Below are 22614 nucleotides of genomic sequence, written 5' to 3'. Positions count from 1 at the left end.
ATCAGTATTTTATTATTAACTTGAACTTAAACATTAATAAATATGTAAACTTCTTAAGTAGAGAACAAATCAAAAAATAATGATCGAGAGTATACATGTAAACTTCAGGCGGCCATGATCATTAGACCACCTGATGCTATTCAAGGGAAGGTGCTGCATATTTGTAAGCATTCAGTTATCCTTCCAGTTTGATATTGCTTCATTGCACGCTCCATTAGCATGGCATGATGTGGGGTTTGATGCCTTGGCGAGTTGACAGCAGTTTGAGATGCCAGCCATAATAATTTTAGTAAAGAAACAACCACGATAATTCAACTCTCCATACTTTGTAATACAGCAATCACCACACCTCATAAATATATATATATATATGGAAATTTAGCAGTCACAGATAGGACAGGAAACAAACAGAAGGATTCTAAGTATACCGAATGATCAAGTGTAACAACGTAAATAAGTTATTTCGGACTTCAAACCCCGGTTGAACTCATCAGGATAGTCGATGCAGTCCTTGAAGCTTTATCAACAACCTCCGTCCACATAGTGTTGTCTACAGACAGGCATGTAAACATCAGCACCACCAATGAGCTCGGTTTGCGTTTCGTTAGTCTTCCTCAGGGTAAAGGAAGCACGCCTACCACAAATCTCACACCGTGCCGTGAGCTTCATCACCGAGTCAGCTAGTGGAACAACATCAAGCACCGAGCCAAATCTCTTCCTGTCAAAGTTGATTTTTCTACCTTCGTCAGAGGATGAAGCATTATAGAAGAATTTAGCCGAATTAACATGCATTAACATCCAAAATAAATGGTTGGGATCCAGATCAGAACCACATACAAAAGGGTCTATTTGCATCCAGACCTGAGAACTGCACTGAACAGTACTGATAAACGAGTACATTAATCACCTTAAGTAGTCGCCATCCAGACATGCACTGAACAATACTGATAAACGAGTTCATTAATCACCTTAAGTAGTCGCCATCCAGACCTGCAACGACAACAGTCTTCCCATCGCAATCTGCTGCATTGCAGCAGAAGTCGTAAAGGTCTTCGAAGAATTGCGCTTCATCAATTCCTATCACATCCAACTACCAGAATGCAGCATCAGAAATAGAACTCGACGTAACTAAGATGCTCGGTTAATCATTTCAAACATGCGTACAAACAGTTGAACTCCAGATCATGATCCTTACTAACTTCCTAGTCAAATTGTGTAGTGTTTGGATTTCATATTCTCAAAAGAAAACATGAAATAAAAATTATCTCCAAGATGTGTCCACGTGGTTTGGGATTTTCTCATAATTTATGTAAAAAAATTACAAAAATCCCATTACATAATTAGATGGGTTAACAACAGAAAGTCAGTAAATGAAGCAAAGAGAGATTTACATAATTAGATGGGTCAACAACAGAAAGTAAATGAAGCAAAGAGAGATTAGCAGATGTATGCATGTTAGCCAAAATGAACTTCAGTAGATTCACACGATATAAATATGTTCACTAAATGAAACAATTTACAGAAATCAGTAGCCACAAAAGTAGCCAATATCTACCTAACATCAATTAACACCTTGATTAATTCTATATCAGAAATAGACAAGATTAATATCCACTTATAATTCTAACATCAATTATCATCAACCTCAGCTTAAGTATTTTAGTCAATAATTTGGATCGAACGGAATTATAGCAAATTATATCAGAGATATACTATTGTAGCATGATGAGAGGCCTCAAGCTACTCATGGATAGAGTCAAAAGACTCTCTCATGTACCATGCTAGAATTTAATCTAGCCTTGACGATGACTCAACTTCAGTATCAACAATAATCTAGCCTTGACAAGGACTCAAATTCAATATAATAATACAATCTCGAGTTATTGGCTAATGATTTGGGCAAAACAAAATTATAACAGTATAATCTCAAGTTATCTACCTGACATCAATTAACATAGAAAAAAGGTAAAATATAACCTCAAGCTATCACCATGTAAAAATCAACATATGACTGAAACATGTAACAAAAAAATTGCATTTGCATTTAGAGAAAGGAAACAATGATAGCCATCTATCAATCCAATAAAATCATATTCAGAAAGTTAAACCACTAACTTAAATACTTAAATTAAATTTAACAATAGTATAATCATCAAACACTCATAAATTAATCCAAAGTTATAACCTACTTCCTATGTGAGATTAAATTGGGTGTCACAAATCCCTTCCATTCCATACACACAAACACTAAGTAGTAAGTAGTCCCTATATTGAGGTGATTACATCACATTTGACTATATATACTCAAAAGAAGAAACTTCAGCCAATAAAATGATGCAATTTAAAACTTTGAGCCACACTCATATTATTTACAGTATTCTACAAATGCTCCACCAGATTTTGCAACCATAACAAGAGAAATGCACAGTGCATTGTAGTCAACAACTAGAATAGTAGGCAAAACTGCAAAACTTCTCTACAGAATCAAGATGCACCTTATTGTATGCTTCAGCGCCTAATTTATCTCGGAATGACAAAAGCTCCGACACCGCAAAGCATGGCATCTTCACCCCATCGTGCGTCACCACAGAATCCAGTCCATACCTGTGATCTTTGTCGGATTTAATCATCGCCACGGATGTGCTTCGAAAGGGGACAAAAAGAGGAATTATGAGCGATACAAGACGATTAATGCAGCGAAAATTGTGGGAACTAACCTCCCATTGTTCATTTCGATCTGGATCCGGCGGAGGAGAGCGGTGGTCTTTCCAGCGAACATGGGGCCAAGGATCACGTGGATCTCACCGGACATCGACCGAGATTCCATCGGCAGCGAAACGTGGGCGTCACTACTAGGAGGAACGATTCGGCGATCCATCGGGGTAGAGCGACGGCGAATCGGAGGGGAAAAGGGAGAAGAGAAGGGGAAGGGAGTCGGGGAGCGGATGGCGAGGCGGAGGAAAGTGGAATGAAGAGTAGATGAATATGATTCCGATGGAGGGGCGGTTTCGAATTTGGCAAAACAAAAACAAAACTAAAAAAGGAGGGAAGAATATGATGTCCTTTTTATAATTTGCATCCTTTCGTTCTAAATTATTATTATTATTATTTTCGCCGTGCTAATTTCTTTCCTCTTTTAACCGTCCATCTTCGTAACTATTAACTGATTTGTCTTATAACTGCGACTTTACAAACGAGCTTGGCAATTGCGTCGTGATTCGTGTGCCGTAAGTTTCATCTCGATGGGGCCGACCAAAGCTTAATTCACAATCTCCAATCAAGTACAATCAACCACGATCATGATCACACGAAACACAAAGCAAAGCGCCACGGTTAAGAAAGCCATTTGTTGGTTTGGGAAGTTTGGTGCCATCACGGCCGTTCATCATCAAACACAAGGAGGCATCATTTGAATGAGGTCATTACATACAAGTGTGGAAGCACAACCGATGAAGTCTATGGAAATCATGGTAGAGAGGCAACACATGAAGTTTACTGCAGTGATACCTGATAATTCATAAGTAGTCACAAGAGTTTTCTAGGAAATGGATCGGTGACAAAAACTCTAATCATAAGAAGATAAGATCTATTTTGTTAGTATATAAGGATACTTGATATCTGATTACAGCAAGTTCGTCAAGAACATAACATTAACAGCAAGTTTGTCATGCACACAGTCAACTATAGCTGAACTACTCTAAGAGTCATCTGCAGATCCTTGACCGGTGTAAGATCAGAAGAATGCTCTACTCCCATAGAAGACTCTTGAACCAGTCCCCTTTGACGGCGGCAGCTTCTTGTCTGAACTAACTGTTTCATCAGTTTGTGCAGTTGCAGAATCATCATCAACATCCATAGGGAGTTTCATGTTGGCCAGTGACTCTGTAAACTGCTGCATGCTTTTCATGTACATATCGACGATGTCCTGCTGCACCACTGTTTGCTCTGGCTGGACGTTTATGTTGATGATTGGCTTCATAATTGTATCGTTTGGCTGTGCAGAAGAATCAGCCTCACCTTCTGTGACTTGTGGGCTTTTGTGTTCCGCGCTGGGAGATGATACCGTGGCAGAGAGAGCATGGGAGGTAGAAGAAGATACGGCTGAAAGCACATAAGTAGACTCGGTAGTTGAACCATTGCTCACAGGAGTGTCAATCTTGCGACTACTAGTTGGATCTAAACTAGTAACAGCAGAGGAGAAGCTCTCGACAAGACGAACCCCTGCTTCCTCATTCGAACAGTTGCCATTCTCTGGAGTGATCAAGCTCTCGGAACACTGTGTCTCCATGCTGGTGCATTGCATCCCATAATACTCTGAAATCATCATCTGGTTCTCGTTGACAACTTTCAGGTCAGGGAATTCGATTTTCTCATACTCACAAGGAATGTTGTCCTCATTTTCTGCATCCGGCAATGTGGCATCAGGAGCCATTGATTTCGGTGCCGCAGTAAGGGCCATGACGTCCGGCGATGCACCAACATAAGTGAGAGACAATTGGATGAAACCAGCTGGGGAATGGAAAAGATCAGTGGATGAGAGGGAAAACTCCTGCACCAGCTTGCCATTGGCCACAAGGACATCGGCAAGCGGCACCAGTGCGAATCCCAGCAGCTGGTCTTCGAGGTAGTTCTTCACCTTGCTAAGCATCCAAATCTCACATTTCAGCGATGACTCCACCGTCCGCACGCGGAGGCGGAGATTATCATTGAAGACCGGGTTGCGCCCTCCGCCGTTGATGATTTGGGTCGAGACAGTGACATCAGGGTCGCTGGTGAGGCAGATCTTGGCGTAAACATCCTGCTTGTGGTAGATGCATATGTTGTGTATGTCGCGAGCTTGGTGAACAAAAACATCAAGAAAACCAACAGATCCCTCGGGGCTAAATTCGCCGGCGTAAGTGTTGGAGTTGTTGATGATGGTATCCAAGCTTGGTTTCACGGAATCAGCGGTGGGGGGAAGAGATTTGAAGGTGGTTGAAAAGGGTTGGTCCATTTCTCTACGCAAGAGCTATTACCAAGAACAACAAGTCGAATGGAATCAAGCAAAATAACAGATGATTCGCATGAGCAAAAATAAAACTTTACCTGAATGGATTCCGAAGCAAGATTGAAACCCGGAATTGAGATTTCTCAGGCGAATGAAACCCTAGAAGCTTTATCCGAGGAATTCGAAGGAACTGTAACCCTAGGCTCCAAATCCCCAAATAACAAAACTCAGAAGCCAAGATCCAACTTTGACACCTCAGATGAACATAACACTGGCAAAAAAACCAAACTTTACAAAGAAAGCAAGAAGACCCAAAGATCCATAGACAGATCGCGGTGAAACCTAAGCACGCCCATATGCCGGTGCAAAGAAGAGTTCAAAGCCGGAGAAAAACCTCACCTTTAAGCGACCGAACACCGACGCCAGAATCCGAGTAGAGAAAACAGGGAATTAGAGCAGCGCAAAGCTTCGTCCATGGCGAATCCCCCGTGAGGCGATTGATCGATTATAAAAAAGGAATGAGTAAAGTGGAGCCTCAAAGGCTGTATTGTCAACTTCCTTTTGGGAAAAGTCAAAGCATCACAGTGGAATTGTCACTCGAGATTTCTACTCGAAGACCGGCTCGGCTCGTGACCGGAGACGAAGGTGTCGCCTTTTCCGTCTCAAAAATGATTTCGAAGGAACAAAAGGTGAAATTTGTTCAGATCGGGAAAAAGGATAAGGGAGACTTGAGATGTGTGTAGATCTCGTAGTGTCACAGGAGGAGGATCGATTTTTAGGTCCCAACAAGAAACTGTGAGAAGGATTTTTTGTTGTTGGGCAGGTTGGATTCCCTGTGTGAATACCCCGAAGCCCTTTGTCCAATGCGTCAACGAAGGCTGTGCCGTTGCGGGCCCCATCCCATAGTTGCTGTCGTCCATCCCGTGGTCTGCAATTCAAAAATCAATAATCTTAGCACTACCTACGATACGATATTTCATCTCTCCCTCATTTCTATTTTCGTTCTTTTCTATTTTTTTTTTATATGAGATAACTTATAAAATATGATGATACTTGTCGGAATTAAAACGGGTGTCATTTATGATGACGAGCAACATCGTGATGGGTGATGTGATAGTATATGCCCTAGAGCTAACGAGTGACATCCGATAGATCCAACTCGCTAGCTCCATGGCGCATGCCATCATGCCCATCATCGCGAACGTCATTTCGATCCAACCGAGTACCATCATATCTTGTAAGTCATCTCTCTTACGAAGCATGACATCACGGAAATAGAGAGTAAGCAAAAGGAGTAGTTGAGCTAGTTTATAATATCCTTCCACACTCGCTCACTCTTCTCGACCAACTTATCGAGGAAGAGGAAGCGATGGAGGCCATAGCGATGAACAAAGGCTGAGAGGTAAAAGTAGGAGAAGACAGAGATGAAAGTGAGAAAGTTTGACTACAACATCGTAGGCGCTATGAGTGGAGGGCGTAGGAGAGGACAAAATGACAAGCAATAAGGACAAAGATGTCCAAGAAGAGGAAAAAGGGATCAGGAGACTATTGTGTGCCTAGCGTCGGATCGATCAACGCACATCCACTTGAGGCAGGATTGGAAGCTCTAAAGCTCATCGTCAACATGGGAGAGGCTGCGTGCGTACAACACCCCGCTAGACAACAGCAACTCGATGCTATTGTTGGTGGTCGCTTCCACAACGAGAACCCCTCTCTCTGTGGTCTTAATTTTTTTTTTACTTAAATTATACATGTCATTATATTAATAGTTTATTATGAGTTAGCATGTCGTAGACTCCAACATCTATTAATTCAAACTTAACAGGAGGAATTTATATACTATATTTTTTAAAACTATATGAATTATTTTATATATAAGTAAACCATAAGAGCTTAAGAGATTTATGACCAAACTCATATGGGTTAAAATAGAACTTAACCCTATACAATGGAAGGTACGAAGGTACCTTTAGACATACACTCGAAGTTGGTTTACCTGATTGGTATGGTTGTATCATTTTGTAGAAACAAATTAAAGAAGTGATAATGCTCTTATTGTATAGTTCGATCAAGATGATAAATATTACTACTCTAATAATATACCTAACAATAGAGTGGCAAACACATAGTTATGGATCACGAGCATCTGCCATGATAATATGACATGCACAATTCAGGTTGGGCCTAAAAAGGTGAAGCACTAGTGATAGGATGCTTTGTGCCTGCCTCGACATCAAAATGGTTTTTAGCCTCTGAGCTAATTGTTCTCTTTATAGGTGTATTGAGATAGGATGGTGAAGAGTGCATTCCAAGGGATATGGAGTAGTGTCCTTTGGTAAAAATGACTTATCATGAACTGATGGGCCAATCTCATGTTATTGAGAGACATTTTATTTATAGCCATCTATTCTAAAATAGTTCTTTTTTTCCTAACCTTCTCTTTTTCTCTCTCTAGGGAGGTTTTTTTCTTGCTGTGTCTATCCTGATCTCCACAAATGGATAAAGATTCTTACTTAGTATTATTATTATTGTAATCAATCAATTGATTGAATTATTACTTAGTGATTTCTTTTAATTTATAAGATTCGATAATTTTTTGATAACAAATCTCAAAAACAATAAAAGATTTATGTAGTTAACTCTAAATAGTCAATATTTATGATTTTGTTATTATTGATAACTTGTTGAAATATCAAATAAAAAACTTCTTCGAATATAATTAAAAAAATAAAATTAAGATAATCATATGTTTTTTTTTTTAATAAAATATTATTGATTTGAATTATACTCGAATATCATCGATTCTAGAATCATTATCGGCGTTACTAAGTTCACTTTTTGCTCTAATATTAATTGTTATGAAAATTTATTAAATTAAAATTTGAATAAATTTGATTAATTTATCTTTTATTTGAATTAATTTGATTAAATTTAAAAGTTATATATATGTGTTTTTTTTTCTTGATTAAAGATTTCAAATGTTGATTAACGATTTTGTCTCTATAACAAAGATTTATATCCGTAGAGATGAAAGTCTACCGATCAAATAAATCATAGAATATTATTTTAAAATTAAATGTAAAATATTATCTTCTTCAAGAAAGAAAATGATAAATGATTTATTTGATTTGATGTCATTATATTTATAGTCAGTCATTTTTTTTTATTTTCTTTCTTTCCTCTCCCCTCTCTTTTCTCTATTCCTCATGTACTCCCTCCAATAAGGCACTTCCCCCTACACATGTGGGGGCCACCGTGAAAAGTCACAATGGACCCCGCAATTTTGGAAGGCAAGTGATGGAATCGGGCCCCACGCTCACGGCCGACCTGTACCGAGACCGAGGGTGACATTTGGCGGTATCGGTTTCTGGTGTCATCTCAGACGGCGGTGCTCAACTGGAAACGTCTACTTGGTGACGTGGACGACCCAACACCAACCGCTGTTGCGTATGTTGGCTGTGTGTGCCGACATATCGTCTCCTTCCATCGGCGTCTATTTCTTGATTTTAACCGATAGCTTCTTTCCTTACCAAATCACCCAATCAATCCGATCGACCTAACGTTAGATTTATCTATGTTTGATTTCCAACCTAATATGAAAAAACTTATTATATGATAAGTTATATTTTGGGTCCAAGATACGTCACAATCGACGCCACGCCACGCCACAGCGAGTCAGCAAGGGGAGCACCCCCACGTGCTAAGTCAGAATCTGTATCGAGGTACTGTTTGACATGTCCCATCTCGGAAGCTCGGGGCGGTTTCGTCTGAAGCCGTCTCGCGCATCCCGGGAGAGCGGTCGCATAGTACCGTCTCATCCCCCGAGGATCAGCCGCCACGTCGAACCCACGTGCGATCGACCCTCGTACAATAATATAAAAGCTTCTGGTTGGCATCCGGCAGCTAGAGGATGGAGGACAAAAAAAAAATGGAAGAGAAAAATAACTACCGACTTGCTCGTCGGAGGGGCCAAAGTCGGGAATCACCCGACGAAGGCTATTTTTGTAGGCAAGCGGCCACCCCCGAGCCATAAGCGTCTCGACCTGAGAATCGCCATCTAGTAAACGAAGGCAAGCCACCAACCAGCCCGGGAACGAAGAGACGTTGCTCGATGCAGACAACGCTCGAATCGAGAAACGCTGATCAACACCCCGTCACGAGGGCCCGGCCTACCTCGACGTTCAACTAAGACTTCCGATATCAACCCGTAGATCCAGCCCACGGTATATTTGTTCACCAACTCTATATTTTGGAAATCAAACCTTTAACCTTGTATGCCATGAGTCATAGTAACATGATTTTTTCGATCCTTAGTCATATAAAATTATTTTATATTTTTATCTCAAACACATTAATGTTTCGTATAAGATTTGGTTGTCTCTTCTGTGTGATGAGTTGATCCGATTAGACTTGAGTTCATAACTTATTTAGTTTAATAATTATATGCGAGTGAGATGATATTAAAAAATTAAGAAAAGATATTGACTTTCACGTTCTACTCTCAAATATTATATTGAATGTATTTCTCATAAAATATTAGATAGATGAAGTCTGAGTCAATAAAATAAATAATTAGATAGCTCATATTTATTTCAAAATGAGTCGAGTAAAGATATTGACTTGAGTTCATAACTTATTTAGTTTAATAATTATATGCGAGTGAGATGATATTAAAAAATTAAAAAAAAATATTCACTTTCATATTAGATAGATGAAGGTCTGAGTCAATAAAATAAATAATTAGATAGCTCATATTTATATCAAAATGAGTCGAGTAAGTGACATCAAGAAAATACTCAAACAAAAACTCTTTTTGGAAGCTTAAATTAGTAAAGTGATTAACGAATTCGAGGAACAAAAAATAAGTTTTTTTATTATTATTTTTAACTTTTGTCAAAGAGATTAGAAAGTTCCATTAACTTTATTATATTATTGATAAAAAAAATACATATTCATTTTATGTTCTAACTCAATGAATGGTGAAAATTTTATCTTATATTTCAAGAAGTTACTACTAATAATAAAATTATAAGTCTCAACTATTTGGAATTAACCACATATCTTTTATTATAATAGATATTTTTACTATAAAAAAATATCAAATATTAACAATTAAAAATATAATAATTCACTAAACAAGCAACTCAATTAATTTGTTGGTTCTAATAATAATAATAATAATAAATTATAAGATCTTAACTAGTTAGAATGGAATGTAAGAATCTTTTTTGCATTGTAGAGGTAGACACAGCATGAAAAGAACTATCTATCTAGAGAGAGAAAAAGAGAAAGCTAAAACACATAGGCTAGGAAAAAAAGAACTATTTTAGAATAAGTGGCTATAAAATAAAATGTCTCTCAATAACATTAGATTGGCTCATCAGTTCATGATAAGTCATTTTACCAAAGTTAGTACTCCATATCCCTTGGAATGAATGCACTCTTCACCATCCATCCATCTCAACAGACCTCTAAAGAGAATAACAATTAGCTCAGAGGCTAAAAAACAAATGTTCACTATCCACCTACTCTGATGGCATGTGTGAGGTCAAAGATCAAATTATCACTATCCACCAACTGTTCTAGCAATAGCTCTTCTTCATCTTCAATTGTTTTGGCATCAACCATTTTATTCCAGAGGCAGGCACAAAGCACCCTATTACTAGTGCCTGACCTTTCTAGGCCCAACCTCATTTCTGCATTGGCTACCCAATGTTAAAGCAAGTCATATTATCATGGCAGATGCTAGTGATCCACAGCTGTGTTTGCCACTTGAGTGTTAGGTATAATATTTATCATCTTGAAGAGCATGATCACTTCCTTAATTTGTTTCTACCAGGTAAACTAACTTGGGCTATTTGTTCTCCCTCTAAATCATATCATGGAGATAGCCAATTTCTTCAAGTGTATGTCTGAAACCTTCATGTTGTTCTCCCTCTAAACCATATCATATTATTCAAACAATCATAGGTATAATATTTATCATCTTGATCAAACCAAGAGCATGATCACTTCCTTAATTTGTTTCTACCAATCAGGTAAACTAACATGGGCTATTTGTTCTCCCTCTAAATCATATCATGGAGATAATAGCCAACTTCTTCAAGTGTATGTCTGAAACCTTCATGTTGTTCTCCCTCTAAACCATATCATGTTATTCAAACAATCACATGAAGTAAAAATCATTAAATATAATATTTTTCTTCTACTAATTTTATTTTATTTATATAATATATATAATGATCATTTACTTTTTTATATGATAATAGCATTGCTCCTTTGTGACTTGGAGATCAAGATACAAGTCATGAAAATTATTTATTTAAATATTTAAAGATAAAACTACTCATTTATGTATAAAGATAACCTGTTTCTTGATGATAAAACAAATAATAATTAAATGTTAATTGTGAGACTCCTTAGCCTCTTTTTAATCTTCATCTCACAGCTACAGTTATAAGACTATTCTGTAGTCATCTCACATTGAATGTTATTTTAACAACTATAATTCATTTGTGATGTACTCATCGATCACAAACTAAATCCAATATATATCTCCTAACTCTTTTAATTCCTTAATAATATGAGATTTTTTTTTTCTAATTTTACAATAATCATCTATCGGACCAACAAGAGCTACTAAATCATGATCATGAAAAGAATAGAAAAAACATATGAAATATAAAGATGTACTGTTGTTCTCGGGTTTAATTGGGAGGTGTCATATCCCGTTGAATCTACGATACGATAATGGTTGATCCAACTCGATCACACGATATCAAGGTGTCATATGCCGTTGAATCTATGATACGATAATGATTGATCCAACTCGATCACACGAAATCGAGATGTCATCAATATAACATGTCAACCATAAGGCATTGGGGTGTGGGGCGTGTAGCACTTATGTGTCGACCATATGTTGTTGAGGTGGTAGTTAGGTCATCACTTTCGTATCATATCATGTGTTAATAGTTATGTATAAGTATATTGTTTATTAACAAGATATTCTAAAGATTATTTAGATCCTTAGCTATAGATTCTCTCACAAAGGAGTAACCATATTAGATATGTGTATTTAGGTATTGAGTCACATATAAAAAGTACTATGCTGAGGCTTTTGATAGCTATGCTATTCTAGCTAAAGATGACTTAAAGTCATACACCTTCCATACATATAATGAGTGCACTTATTATGTCATATCATTTTGCTCATTGGACTACCAATGTTATTACATTGAACATTGTTAAGTGGTCTCTCATCATAGAGATTGGGTTCCCATAACTAAAAAGATTTGTTATAGTCTAAACTCATTCCTCTCGATGACATTAGGACGATAGTCATATTTGAAGGCTTTATTAAAAGATAATTAAGCATGATTATTGCTAGTGATATCATTATCTCATATAATATATTAGTAATTTTTTTATAGGCACGCAAGGAATCATTCAAATATTTCAAAATATTAACAAAACTATTATATGGACGTATCACTTATGTTGGTTGTATTTATGGACATAGACGACCCAACACTTGAGTGTTGTCACGTATCCGATTCGGTATTCGGTATTTGATCTCCGATTCGATATTTAAAAATCTTATTATTATTATTTTTATTATTATTAGTAAATACTTATTAATACAAAGGATAAATAGTGAAGACTTATTAATAAGACTTATTAATAATCAAAGTCTTTACCAGTTAGGTTAACTGGCATCTTAAAATATCTATCGACAGCTTTACTGATAAGAGTTTATCAAATACGGTTTTAAATTCTTAACTTTTAGTAAGTAAATTTTGTAAACCATTACCTTAGCTAACATTAAGAAGAATTAACAGCACTCCACACTTTATTGGAGTGAAATATTCCTCCAGTATTTTATGTTGGATTGATGGCCACATAGTCCAGAGCTCTTTTTTTCTTTCGGACTATATTACCACATGTCAAAACATCATTCGAAGAATATTTCTCGTGCACACTTAACTTAGGAGTTCTAACAGGATACAGTGCTTTAATGCTAGTATGATCATACCCATGCTGTGTGCATCGTCCGTCGCCTAAGTGCACGTCATGGCTAGTGATGGGCAGAGCCCCCATGCGTGGGTCATGCATAGCTGATTTGACCTCGCAATAAAATCATCGTAATTTTCTCAAATGATATCAGAATCATTATTGCGACTCAAATCTGAGAAAATCTCTTTAACCCACAAGAGATTGACTATGAAATGGTCACGACAAATTTCGATCCCGAAAACCATTACCTCCGAGGTCTATAGCATCAGTTTTTGTCACTAAGGCACAAAAAGGAGTGAAACATAAGGACTTCCCAAGAGATCACCCAACCTAGTACTACTCTCGCCAAAGCACGCTTAACTTCAGAGTTTTGATGAGATTTGATGCTTTAGTGCTGATATGATCGCACCCATGTTGTGTGCGTTGTTTATCGCCTAAGTGCACATCATTGCAGGTGATGGGCGGAGCCCCCGTGCATGGGTCGCACAAGGTCGATTCGACATCGTTGTGCTAAAACTATCGTAACTTTCTCAAACGATCTTGGAATCGCTATTGTGACCCCAATCCAAAAAGTTCTCTTTGAGCCCCACAAGGTTGACTTAAAGCAATCATGATAAATTTTGGGCCCAAAAACCATTATTGCGGAGGTTTATGGCATCAATTTTAATCACTTAGACACAAAAAGTAGTGCAACACGAGGTCTTTCTAGAGGGTCATTGCCCAAGCACACTTAACTTTAGAGTTCTGATGGGATCTGGTGCTTTAGTACTGGAATGATCGTACCCATGCTATGTGTGTTGTCCATTGCCTAAGTGCATGTCATGGCCGGTGATGGGTGGAGCTCCCGTGCTTGGTTCATGTAGGCCCAATTTGATCCTATTGCGTTAAAACCGTCATAACTTTCTTGAACTATCTTGGAATCATTATTGCGACCCAATCCGGAAAGCTCTCTTCAAGCCCTATGTGGTTGATAGCAAAGTTGTCATGATAGATTTCAAGCTTGAAAACCATTACCCTGGAGGTCTACGACATCGGTTTTCGTTGCTCGGGAGTAAAATGAAGCAATACAAGGACTTCAAGGGGGTTATATATCATAGTACTACTCTTGCCCTTAACTTCGGAGTTCTTATGAGATCTAGTGCTTTAGTGCTAATATGATTGCAACCATGTTGTGTGTGTCATCCATTGCCTAAGTGCACATTGCGACCGGTGATGGGCGAGCCCCTATGCATGGGTCACATAGGGTCGATTCGATAGCGTCGTGCTAAAATTGTTGTAACCTTCTCGAACGATATTGGAATTACTATTGTGACCCCAATCCAAAAAGCTCTCATCCACACGAGATTGATTACAAAATAGTCATGAAAAATTTCGGGCCCAAAAACCATTGCCTCGAAGGTCTACGACATCGGTATTCGTCTCTCGGGCATTAACAATGTATTCTGCCTCTGTGGTTGAGTCAACAGTTGTATCCTATTTAGAACTCTTCCAATATACTGCTCCTCTATTCATGGTGAACACATACCTTGAGTTAAGTTGGAAAATATGAGAAACGAGGCATTAACCATTCTCGACTTAATGAGCCCGTGTTAAGGCTGTGAGTTTTTTTTTTTTTGTTGTAAAGCGAAGGATACGGATCTTAGCCGCAACATATCTTTGATGATTATTTGTCTTATTCTTCATATTATTACTCGATGGAATATCTATCGCTGCATTCTAAGTGTGACATGTGTTCCGTGTAAGAGAGACATCGACCCTGGGTTGCACTGTATCATCAATCACAACATCAGTTCTCGAGTTATCCATTGTTTTTGAAACATATACCCATCACGGAGCATACTAAATCACTGTCAACTAGGTTGCCCTTCGTATCAGTCTGTTACCAGCTTTTTAGAGTTGATGTGAGGCGAAGAACACCAGACATAGACAAGTATATGCAAATAACATCAACCAAATAAGCTTTAAACCACAAAACAAATATATGGTCTGACCAAAAAATTCATATCATGAACCTATATTTGCATACTTCTGAATACACATTTGGCATGTTCGAGTTGATCAGTGTATCACAACTGTTTCTTTTCATAGAATTAGATGTTCTTTTCTCCATAAGAAAAACAACAAAGGATGACCAGATTCATTTCTAGACATATAAACTGTACATTTTTGTGGTGATTACTGAAAGTTTTGTTGCTTTGCTAGAAGATGGACACTTCCTTTTTCATCTTTGCGGACTAAACTTCTCTTCTGATAAAATCCTATGTACTTTGTCCTGTTAAATCATGGATGAAACAGAAAAGGTTAGATGCCTAAAATGTAAAACAATTGCAATATAAATTCATCAAGACGTTGCCGCAGAAAATATCATAGATTAGTGATAATGGAACGCCTGTTTGCTTCTTTTTCTCAGCTAAACAGATTTAGAAACAAAGATGAAATCCTTGTCAAACTGCATAAGCCATTTGATTTTTGGAAATACACTACAGTAAAGGAGTTTGATAACTAGCTATAAACCCAAAAACTGTTTTGTAATTAAAATATTACAGTGATGTAGTAGTACTATGAGCTAAGATATTGGAAGAACGAATCACGCAAAAGATTTTGCATAGGTTGGGTACCTGGTTTCGGAAAGAGCATGCACTGCAACAGATTAAGGATAAGATCATAGATCTTCTGGGCCTAAATTCAAGTCGGGAGAAGAATGAGTTCAGCCTGTCAATGAAGTTTGAAGAGAGATAAATGTATCTTCAAATGTATGTTCCCTTTACACATGAAATTAAAGAGCTCCTGGGTACTACTTATGCTTACCATGCTGGATAAATGTAACCGAGTTTGCTCCACCCTTGTGCAACATTGAACTTTCCCGAGCAAGTTGCTCACACAATAGCAGAGATCACACAAAGTATCTTCATGTTCTTGGAGACAGTACGAAATACCTCCTTTCACGGAATTCTGTGGAGCCGATATGCACAACCCTCCAAAGACAACTAAATTATAGTAAAAGATTTTCAGGAGAAATCAGATCCTGAACCCATGTGAGATTGGCCAAAGTTATATGTTCTCAAATTGAGAACTCGAGCAAGTCATGTTTTTATATTTGATTATGTTTAATTGACTCGACCTCTACTGTAAAAATGCTAGAGACCGGTCTGTGGTCAGAAAACCTGGACTCCCCACGAAAATAAGACAGCTGGTTAAGGCCTCTTCCATACCATAAAATACGATCACACCTGAGACAATTGAGCAAACCCATCAGTTTCACAAATCCAATAACTTTGGTAATTTTGAAAAATTAATGCAGGAATCTTAAATAAGTCAGTTAAGTATAACCATGCAGGTGTTCGACACTTCTCTTTTTGGTTCATGACATCCCCAGAATATTGATCTGAATTGTTTGAATATTTATATGTTGGAGGAAAGTATATTCTTCCTTCATTCCAGCCCTCAAAGACACCACCACATCTTTGCTCCAACCGAAGCTGCCATAGAGAAAATTATGGTTCAGACAATGGAGAAGGAATCACACTGAGAATCATGTCCATCGTAAATACATTAAATGTTCATCATTGCCTCCTTATGAGTAAAAAAAGTAGATTGTGAAAAATATAACGGTACTAATTCAACAAACAAAACATTCTACACTCTAGAATAAGCTTCACCACATTGTAAACTGCAGTGTTACTTTTCGTGCTAGTTAAGTCAGAAATAGGATTACCTGATCTTTCTCCAACAATGCATTCCAGTTTCGCATTTCAACAAGAGCCTTCGCAGAGCGATGTGAAAGAGCAATTCGGTAATTTAAGTCCCCAAGCCATATAATTCGACTTGTCAAGAAAGGAATGCAAGGGAGAATCTGTGAGAAATATGGAATTTGTTTGACATTCAATTACCTACTGTGGCATAGGCTTACTCATGTTCAAGGATGGTTTCTGGTGACTTCTCATCCCCATGGACTGGTGGGAATCTAGTTTTTCTCAAGATCTCCATGACGTCAGAATTCCTTCGAAGCTCATCTCCCTCCTTCTGGCCTGATGTCAAATGACTGCAGATGAAGCAGAAGCTTGTTTGGTGGAAAGACAAGCTGATCGAAATTGAACCCTGGAATAAACAAGTGTAAGATTCTTGTTTGGTGCCAAAATGAAGATTCTTATGCAGAAGGCACATTTATTATTTTTTGAATAGCACAAATCATACTGGTGTTTAGACTGCACAAATGTGTAGAAAGCTTAAATGATAAGGGATGAACAGTAGAATTACAAATAACAAACATGGAAAATAATCACTCTACTCACCTTGTTTCCAAGATAACCCATCAATCCTCTCCCAACACAGGAGACTTTAAGGTTCCTGATGCTATCTCTTATCTCTCTCTTCACCCACACTGTGAGAAATATCCCAACCATTTGTTTACTTGCCAGCAAGCAGTATCTAGTATTTCAGGAAAGAAAGCATGAACTAAGTTTATTGATATCATCTGGTATTATTGTTATCCAAAACCAACAAAATTCCCAATGATCCAAAACCTTTTTGTCAATTGAAGTGAATTTTTTGAGAGAACTGTATTTATTGGATATAAACCAGAAAGATTTTTTAAGTAGGAAATTCTTCGAATAGTGTATGGTTTCTTCTTCAGAGTACCTCGAGTGTCCTGTTGACCCATCTCTCTCCTCGGTAGATGAAGCAGCATGGCCCTGTGATGTCGGTGAGAAAACAACAGCACCAGGAGAATCTCCATTCATGTACTCATCATCATAGAATCCATTCAATCTATAACTAGGATCATAATCACTTTGTCTGTTTCCAAAGATAACCTGATCACAAACGCTATAGCGATGATCCAGCCTCACTTGTGGGGCCATGATATCTTCGTCCATTCTCATACTAAGACCCCAAGACTGAAAAGAATGTCGGTGGAAGAAAGATGAATTTCTTTGCCCTGTTGACGAGCATCCAATATGGTCGTTCTGCTCTACAACCGGATTAGAAACTAGGGAATGTGTTTGGTATCCTCCATTACTGCTGGCATCCAGAAGATTATTCAGTGCCTTTCTAATTAGAGACACCCATTTTTTAGCTGGACCATTGTCTTCTGTGCCTAGAACATTTCCCGCATTTAAAGGAACAATTTCTTGAAACCTGAGAATCCATTAAGAAGAAGTTGGATGCTAGCACCCATCATTTGTCCTTGAATTGACTCAAACATATGATACATATGACAGTGTAGCATATACCCGAGAACATATATATCTGCAAGAGGTGAGGCACGCAGCCAGTCCTCGAGATTCAGATTACTTGGTGGAGATTTCCCACCTACATTCCATGTGGCAACAAAAATCCTAGACAACAAAGAAATCTCATCAGCTGACACTGCCATTCAACTTAAAGATAACAACTAGTAAAATGTAAGAGATGGATTGCAGCCATTAAATTCTAATATGAATCACCTGTACTCCAGGGTCTCAGTGACTTCAGCTGCATTAAGAACAAACTTTCCTCTGTGAGCTTGATCAGTGCTCTCTTTGTATGGTCTCTCTGATGAACCAATGGATGATTAAATTAGAAATCAAGAAAGCATATTGGAAAGGGTAGACAATTCTAAGGAATTGGGGAAGGAGAGAACATGTCTATTTAACCTGCTTTGCTTTTCCCAACTTTGCATGTTTCCCTCACTGGGAAGGTACTCCTTTCGTCATCAGCTCCTGAAAAGAATGCACACTTCAAAATGAGGGAAAAAACAGGCTATTGTTTGAACGCAGTGATGTATATACACACATGACTCCACAATTTCAACAACGATATTGATTTTGCTCTTCAACAAGAGGAAAATATACTTATTGGCTCTATCCAGATATCTGTGCCAATAGAAAAACAAAGAAGGTAAATTGGAAGATCAAACAAATAAAAGTGGATCTTGGAATCCAGGGAAGAAGAAGACAACATGTTAACACTGCCTGAAATTCCTGTCCTGAGAGCCAGCAGAAAGAAAACACCACTAAGAACCGGAGACCGGTTCAAATTACAGAAGAGAGATGTGACATGAACAGAAGCATGTGACCCACCTTGACCAAAAACATTGTCCGAATGGAAGTCCTGAGCTTTACTCTTGATGTTGAACCATCTCCTGACCAGGGACTTAGACCATGAAAGCTTCTCAAAAGAGGAAAGAAGAAACAAGAGACCAAATCAGCACAAAGCAGTTGAAAGAAATCAGTCGAAACTTGCATAGTGTGTGCCAGACACCTTGTTTTTCTTTGAACCCCAATCTCTCATTGCTTCAGAAGTTCGACATACATCGGATGAATTGTTACGCCCTCCCTGCTACAACTTGTGGCGATTTGCTCTTCTTGGTTCCCCCTCGAGAATAATAGGACCAAAGAGAGACCGACGCACTCTTCTTTCTCACATTACTTCATTTATTCTCCACAGGATCAGATAGCTAACCAGAGACTTTGATGGTAATCAAAGAGATGAGCTCTTCTCTTCTCTGCCAAACAAGACACAAATTAAATGCCAAGGAACTAGGCTGGATCACTGTCAGTTTCTATATGGTAAAAAGGGAAAAGGGGGGAAAGAACTATTTTTGCACCTTTCCCCATGTAGTTGTTGATGTTAAGGCTACAACACGACCAAAGCGAAAAACCAGTAGTAATTTAGATTGGAAGCAGTAAGAGCTAAAGATTTTCGAGAAGAAGATTGCAATCTAGTCAATTAGAAGAAGGAAATCGGGAGATGGAGGAGGGAGTACTCTCTCACCTTCAAATACCTGTTGACCAGAATCGACTAAGACATCCAATTGCGAAGAGAAATAAACACGAACAACCCATTAGAAGAGCACAAATACCCTCAATCAAGCCCAAAACTTAAACAGCGCAATGTGAAGCAAAAATCTCTGTGGAAGACAACAGAATCCATATTAGATAGATACAATAAGTAACCAGTAGGGATAAGAAATGAGCTGTCGAAGCTCTCGTCCGGCCCCAGAATCTTCACCTACATGCTACAACAACTGCCCGTGCGCAGCTTTCTCCGCCCTCCATTGGCCTCTTCATGCGCGGCGGAAGAGCAGTCTCTTCTTCACGAAAAGTTAACTGCTGTTGGTACGCGTATTTATTGATGTGCAGATGGGGAGAGTTCTACGCTTGTCATTTTTCTTTCCTTTTTATTTTATTTTATTTATCCTTTTTATGAGATAGTACTTGATGACTTCAAAACAGGCATGAATTAATTTAAATTTTATAAAGCCTACAGAAGAATATTTTTTTTTGACAAATCCTCAAAAAACACTTTCAAAATTTTTATTTTTAGTATTTTTTATTTTTTTATTATTAACCTAAAATACTATTTTTTTAATATAATATTATTATTAACTTTCATCTCACTATTCTATTATAATTGTCTTCGTCCATTATTGTCGTTTTCCTTATCTATTATATCGTGAGGTTATCGTTATTTTTATGTGACTATCAATACTCTTTGATATACGATTTTAATATTATGATAGTGATAATGAAATCTAATGTTCAAAATGATATGGATTCATCCTTTTATTATATATTATATACTTTAAAGTTATTTTTGACATGTCAAGTTCTTAATATATCCCTTTGGCAAGATGTTTCTTTTTAAGAATCTTTTGTTTTAATTAAAGGCCAAGAAATCAATCAAAAATAGAGCTGTTAGGAAAAAAATTGAGCAGCTTTATTTCATGATATTAGTATTTTTGAAGAAGTTTAATATTTTAAATTATTATGTCAAAAATAGAATATCAGATAGATACGCTTGAAAAGTAAAAGAATGAAACCTAATAAATACTAATTATAATTTTTAAACTTAATTATCGAGAATATTAAATATGTAAATACAGGAAAAAAAGAGAGAAAAGAACAGAATAAGAGTGATTAAGAGAACACGATTTGGTTGGAATTGTTTGTATGATTGATTGCGGTATTCTTTCACTTTTTGTTGTTTTGTTATTGTCTTTATCTTTTCTTTTATTTTATGACTGTCACAAAGGCATGTCCTTTGTACCGACCGAATTAAAAGCCCAACATCCTTTAGGGGAAGCGCCGTCCCTACCGAGTTGGCTACACTAATATCCGGATGGACTGAGGTTAAGCACTGGTCCAGACTATGCTTTTGCATACTATTTCAAGCAATATAAACCGATTTAATTGGAAGACTTCAAATTATATAAGCTAATAATTCAACTTCTCTCTCTCTCTCTCTCTCTCTCATTGAGGAGAATGACACTGAAAAGAACACGGACAATTACGTCTACATGTCCAATCCAACTCACTTTCAATGAGTTGGCATTCGCCATGTGATCTTCTCCATCAACCTATCTAATCAAATCCAAAACCACATGAGCCATCGAGAAAGAAATTGTGTACGGTGGTCTTAGCATGCATTTGGAATTTTCGGATTATGAATCCTTCCTCTCAGAGGAAGTGAAGACGTTGCTTTGTATGAGAGTTCCTCATACTTCAGACTGAGACTTTGATGAGACAATTGATAGAAGATAAGATTTTGTTAAGGAAATCCTTTATTCTATCGAAGATTTCTCCAACTATATACGAGGAAATCTTTCTACGAGGAACATGTTAATGTATTCAAACTAAAGTTATTTTAATAAAATTTCTTTAATAATTTTTTTTATCTTCTATTTTTTTTATCATGGTATCAGAGCTACTTACCTAGAGTACGTAGAGTAAGCTCTCTTCTCGTTATCACTTTACATCTTTTATTCTATTGAGGGAAATCTTTTCTTCTGATCTGTATAAATAGGAAAGAGATATATATATTAATGTATTCAAGTTAAAGTTACTTTAATAAAAAAAATTTAATAATTATTTTTATCAACAATAACCAAGGTTTAGATTCAATGTGGAAGCATTGGTGCCACAAAGATGAGTCAAATGGAAAGGCAAGCAGAAGATCCATTGCAGGCCGACCCTGTCTTGCTAATACTGATGAGGTATCAGCATCAACAACTGTCTCAGACGAGCATGTCTGTAAGAACTGATAAGATACTGAGAACTTAGTAGACCTGATGTTGTCCTGTAATGGCCCAACTGGTGACATTACGAACCAGTGGCTCCCATGAGATCCACATACACGTTTGATGAAATGCTACAGTAAGCAAGTAGCTGCTGATGACCACGCTGCCGAGGGGGTTAACAATGACGGATAGATAGCTTCACTTTTGGCTGTATGTCTATTCAACTGGACTGGTCTCAGACATGCTGGACCACAGATTGATGTCACTGTCTTGTTGAAAAGCTTCAATGCACCATCCCTTGGATTTATTCTAGAGCAGATCATGGAAGGCCCCTACTCCAGGTAAAAGTATCACTGCCTCGGGGCTTTTCAGAGTTCAGCTCTGAGACCTCTACCATATTACTTGCTTTCACTATCTGTCTCATATCAAGCTTCCAGTTTTCTACTCATGGACTTAGGCTTTTCTTCCTCCCTCCATTGTCGTTGTCCTGTTACTGTTCACGTATCTTTCCAACTAGGAAGTCACTGTGGCTCTGAGTGTTAACCTGACGGTATCACACAGATGCTGGTTTGTATCTTCTTTCCTGTCGTTCTCCTTCACATAATGAGCTAAA

General features: G+C 37.6%; 3 protein-coding genes and 1 pseudogene across 9 annotated transcripts; all 4 read right to left on the bottom strand.

The window, feature by feature from the left end:
* Positions 1 to 340: 340 nt before the first annotated feature.
* LOC103993031 (thymidine kinase-like) lies at positions 341 to 2991 on the bottom strand. Its single transcript, XM_065115481.1, has 4 exons — positions 2718 to 2991; positions 2496 to 2643; positions 969 to 1090; positions 341 to 718 (listed from the first exon to the last, which is right to left on the bottom strand). Exons 1-4 carry the CDS (start codon positions 2876 to 2878, stop codon positions 523 to 525), a joined length of 627 nt encoding a protein of 208 aa, XP_064971553.1. The 5' UTR covers positions 2879 to 2991; the 3' UTR covers positions 341 to 522.
* Positions 2992 to 3566: 575 nt separating this feature from the next.
* Positions 3567 to 5813, bottom strand: LOC103992848 (uncharacterized). Of its 6 annotated transcripts, none has more exons than XM_009412731.3 (3): positions 5387 to 5813; positions 5086 to 5185; positions 3567 to 5008 (listed from the first exon to the last, which is right to left on the bottom strand). In XM_009412731.3, exon 3 carries the CDS (start codon positions 4991 to 4993, stop codon positions 3734 to 3736), a length of 1260 nt encoding a protein of 419 aa, XP_009411006.2. In that variant the 5' UTR covers positions 4994 to 5008; positions 5086 to 5185; positions 5387 to 5813; the 3' UTR covers positions 3567 to 3733. The 6 variants fall into 6 exon arrangements, with proteins under 6 accessions (XP_009411006.2, XP_064974799.1, XP_064974798.1 ...); XM_065118727.1 differs by having other exon boundaries at positions 3567 to 4997; positions 5086 to 5275; positions 5387 to 5762; XM_065118726.1 differs by having other exon boundaries at positions 3567 to 4997; positions 5086 to 5258; positions 5387 to 5762.
* Positions 5814 to 13295: 7482 nt separating this feature from the next.
* Positions 13296 to 13414, bottom strand: LOC135618114 (5S ribosomal RNA; annotated as a pseudogene).
* A 1569-nt stretch (positions 13415 to 14983) lies between these two features.
* Positions 14984 to 20087, bottom strand: LOC103992847 (type IV inositol polyphosphate 5-phosphatase 7-like). Of its 2 annotated transcripts, XR_010488888.1 has the most exons (15): positions 19998 to 20087; positions 19757 to 19892; positions 19244 to 19487; positions 19063 to 19153; positions 18637 to 18702; positions 18448 to 18535; positions 18235 to 18339; positions 17642 to 18139; positions 17296 to 17431; positions 16914 to 17101; positions 16719 to 16827; positions 16334 to 16482; positions 15812 to 16233; positions 15622 to 15715; positions 14984 to 15275 (listed from the first exon to the last, which is right to left on the bottom strand). XR_010488888.1 is itself a non-coding variant. In XM_065118725.1 (12 exons), exons 2-12 carry the CDS (start codon positions 19271 to 19273, stop codon positions 16095 to 16097), a joined length of 1596 nt encoding a protein of 531 aa, XP_064974797.1. In that variant the 5' UTR covers positions 19274 to 19487; positions 19757 to 19892; the 3' UTR covers positions 15812 to 16094. The 2 variants fall into 2 exon arrangements, 1 of the variants encoding a protein (XP_064974797.1); XM_065118725.1 differs by lacking the exons at positions 14984 to 15275; positions 15622 to 15715; positions 19998 to 20087 and having other exon boundaries at positions 19063 to 19150.
* Between the last annotated feature and the right edge of the window lie 2527 nt (positions 20088 to 22614).

This window comes from Musa acuminata, chromosome BXJ2-7 (genome assembly GCF_036884655.1).
Source record: "Musa acuminata AAA Group cultivar baxijiao chromosome BXJ2-7, Cavendish_Baxijiao_AAA, whole genome shotgun sequence".
Classification (NCBI taxonomy): Eukaryota; Viridiplantae; Streptophyta; class Magnoliopsida; order Zingiberales; family Musaceae; genus Musa; species Musa acuminata.
This window is presented reverse-complemented; position numbering and strand designations above follow the sequence as displayed.

Coding starts and splice junctions, on each gene's coding strand:
- LOC103993031 (XM_065115481.1), bottom strand. CDS start 2,878: ATGGATCGCCGAATCGTTCCTCCTAGTAGTGACGCCCACGTTTCGCTG. Junction 2,644..2,717: donor ATCGAAATGAACAATGGGAG/GTTAGTTCCCAC, acceptor CCCCTTTCGAAG/CACATCCGTGGCGATGATTA. Junction 1,091..2,495: donor GCGCTGAAGCATACAATAAG/GTGCATCTTGAT, acceptor GCATTCTGGTAG/TTGGATGTGATAGGAATTGA.
- LOC103992848 (XM_009412731.3), bottom strand. CDS start 4,993: ATGGACCAACCCTTTTCAACCACCTTCAAATCTCTTCCCCCCACCGCT.
- LOC103992847 (XM_065118725.1), bottom strand. CDS start 19,273: ATGAGAGATTGGGGTTCAAAGAAAAACAAG. Junction 18,703..19,062: donor GGACAATGTTTTTGGTCAAG/GTGGGTCACATG, acceptor CATTCTTTTCAG/GAGCTGATGACGAAAGGAGT. Junction 17,432..17,641: donor GGGTCAACAGGACACTCGAG/GTACTCTGAAGA, acceptor CTGAAATACTAG/ATACTGCTTGCTGGCAAGTA.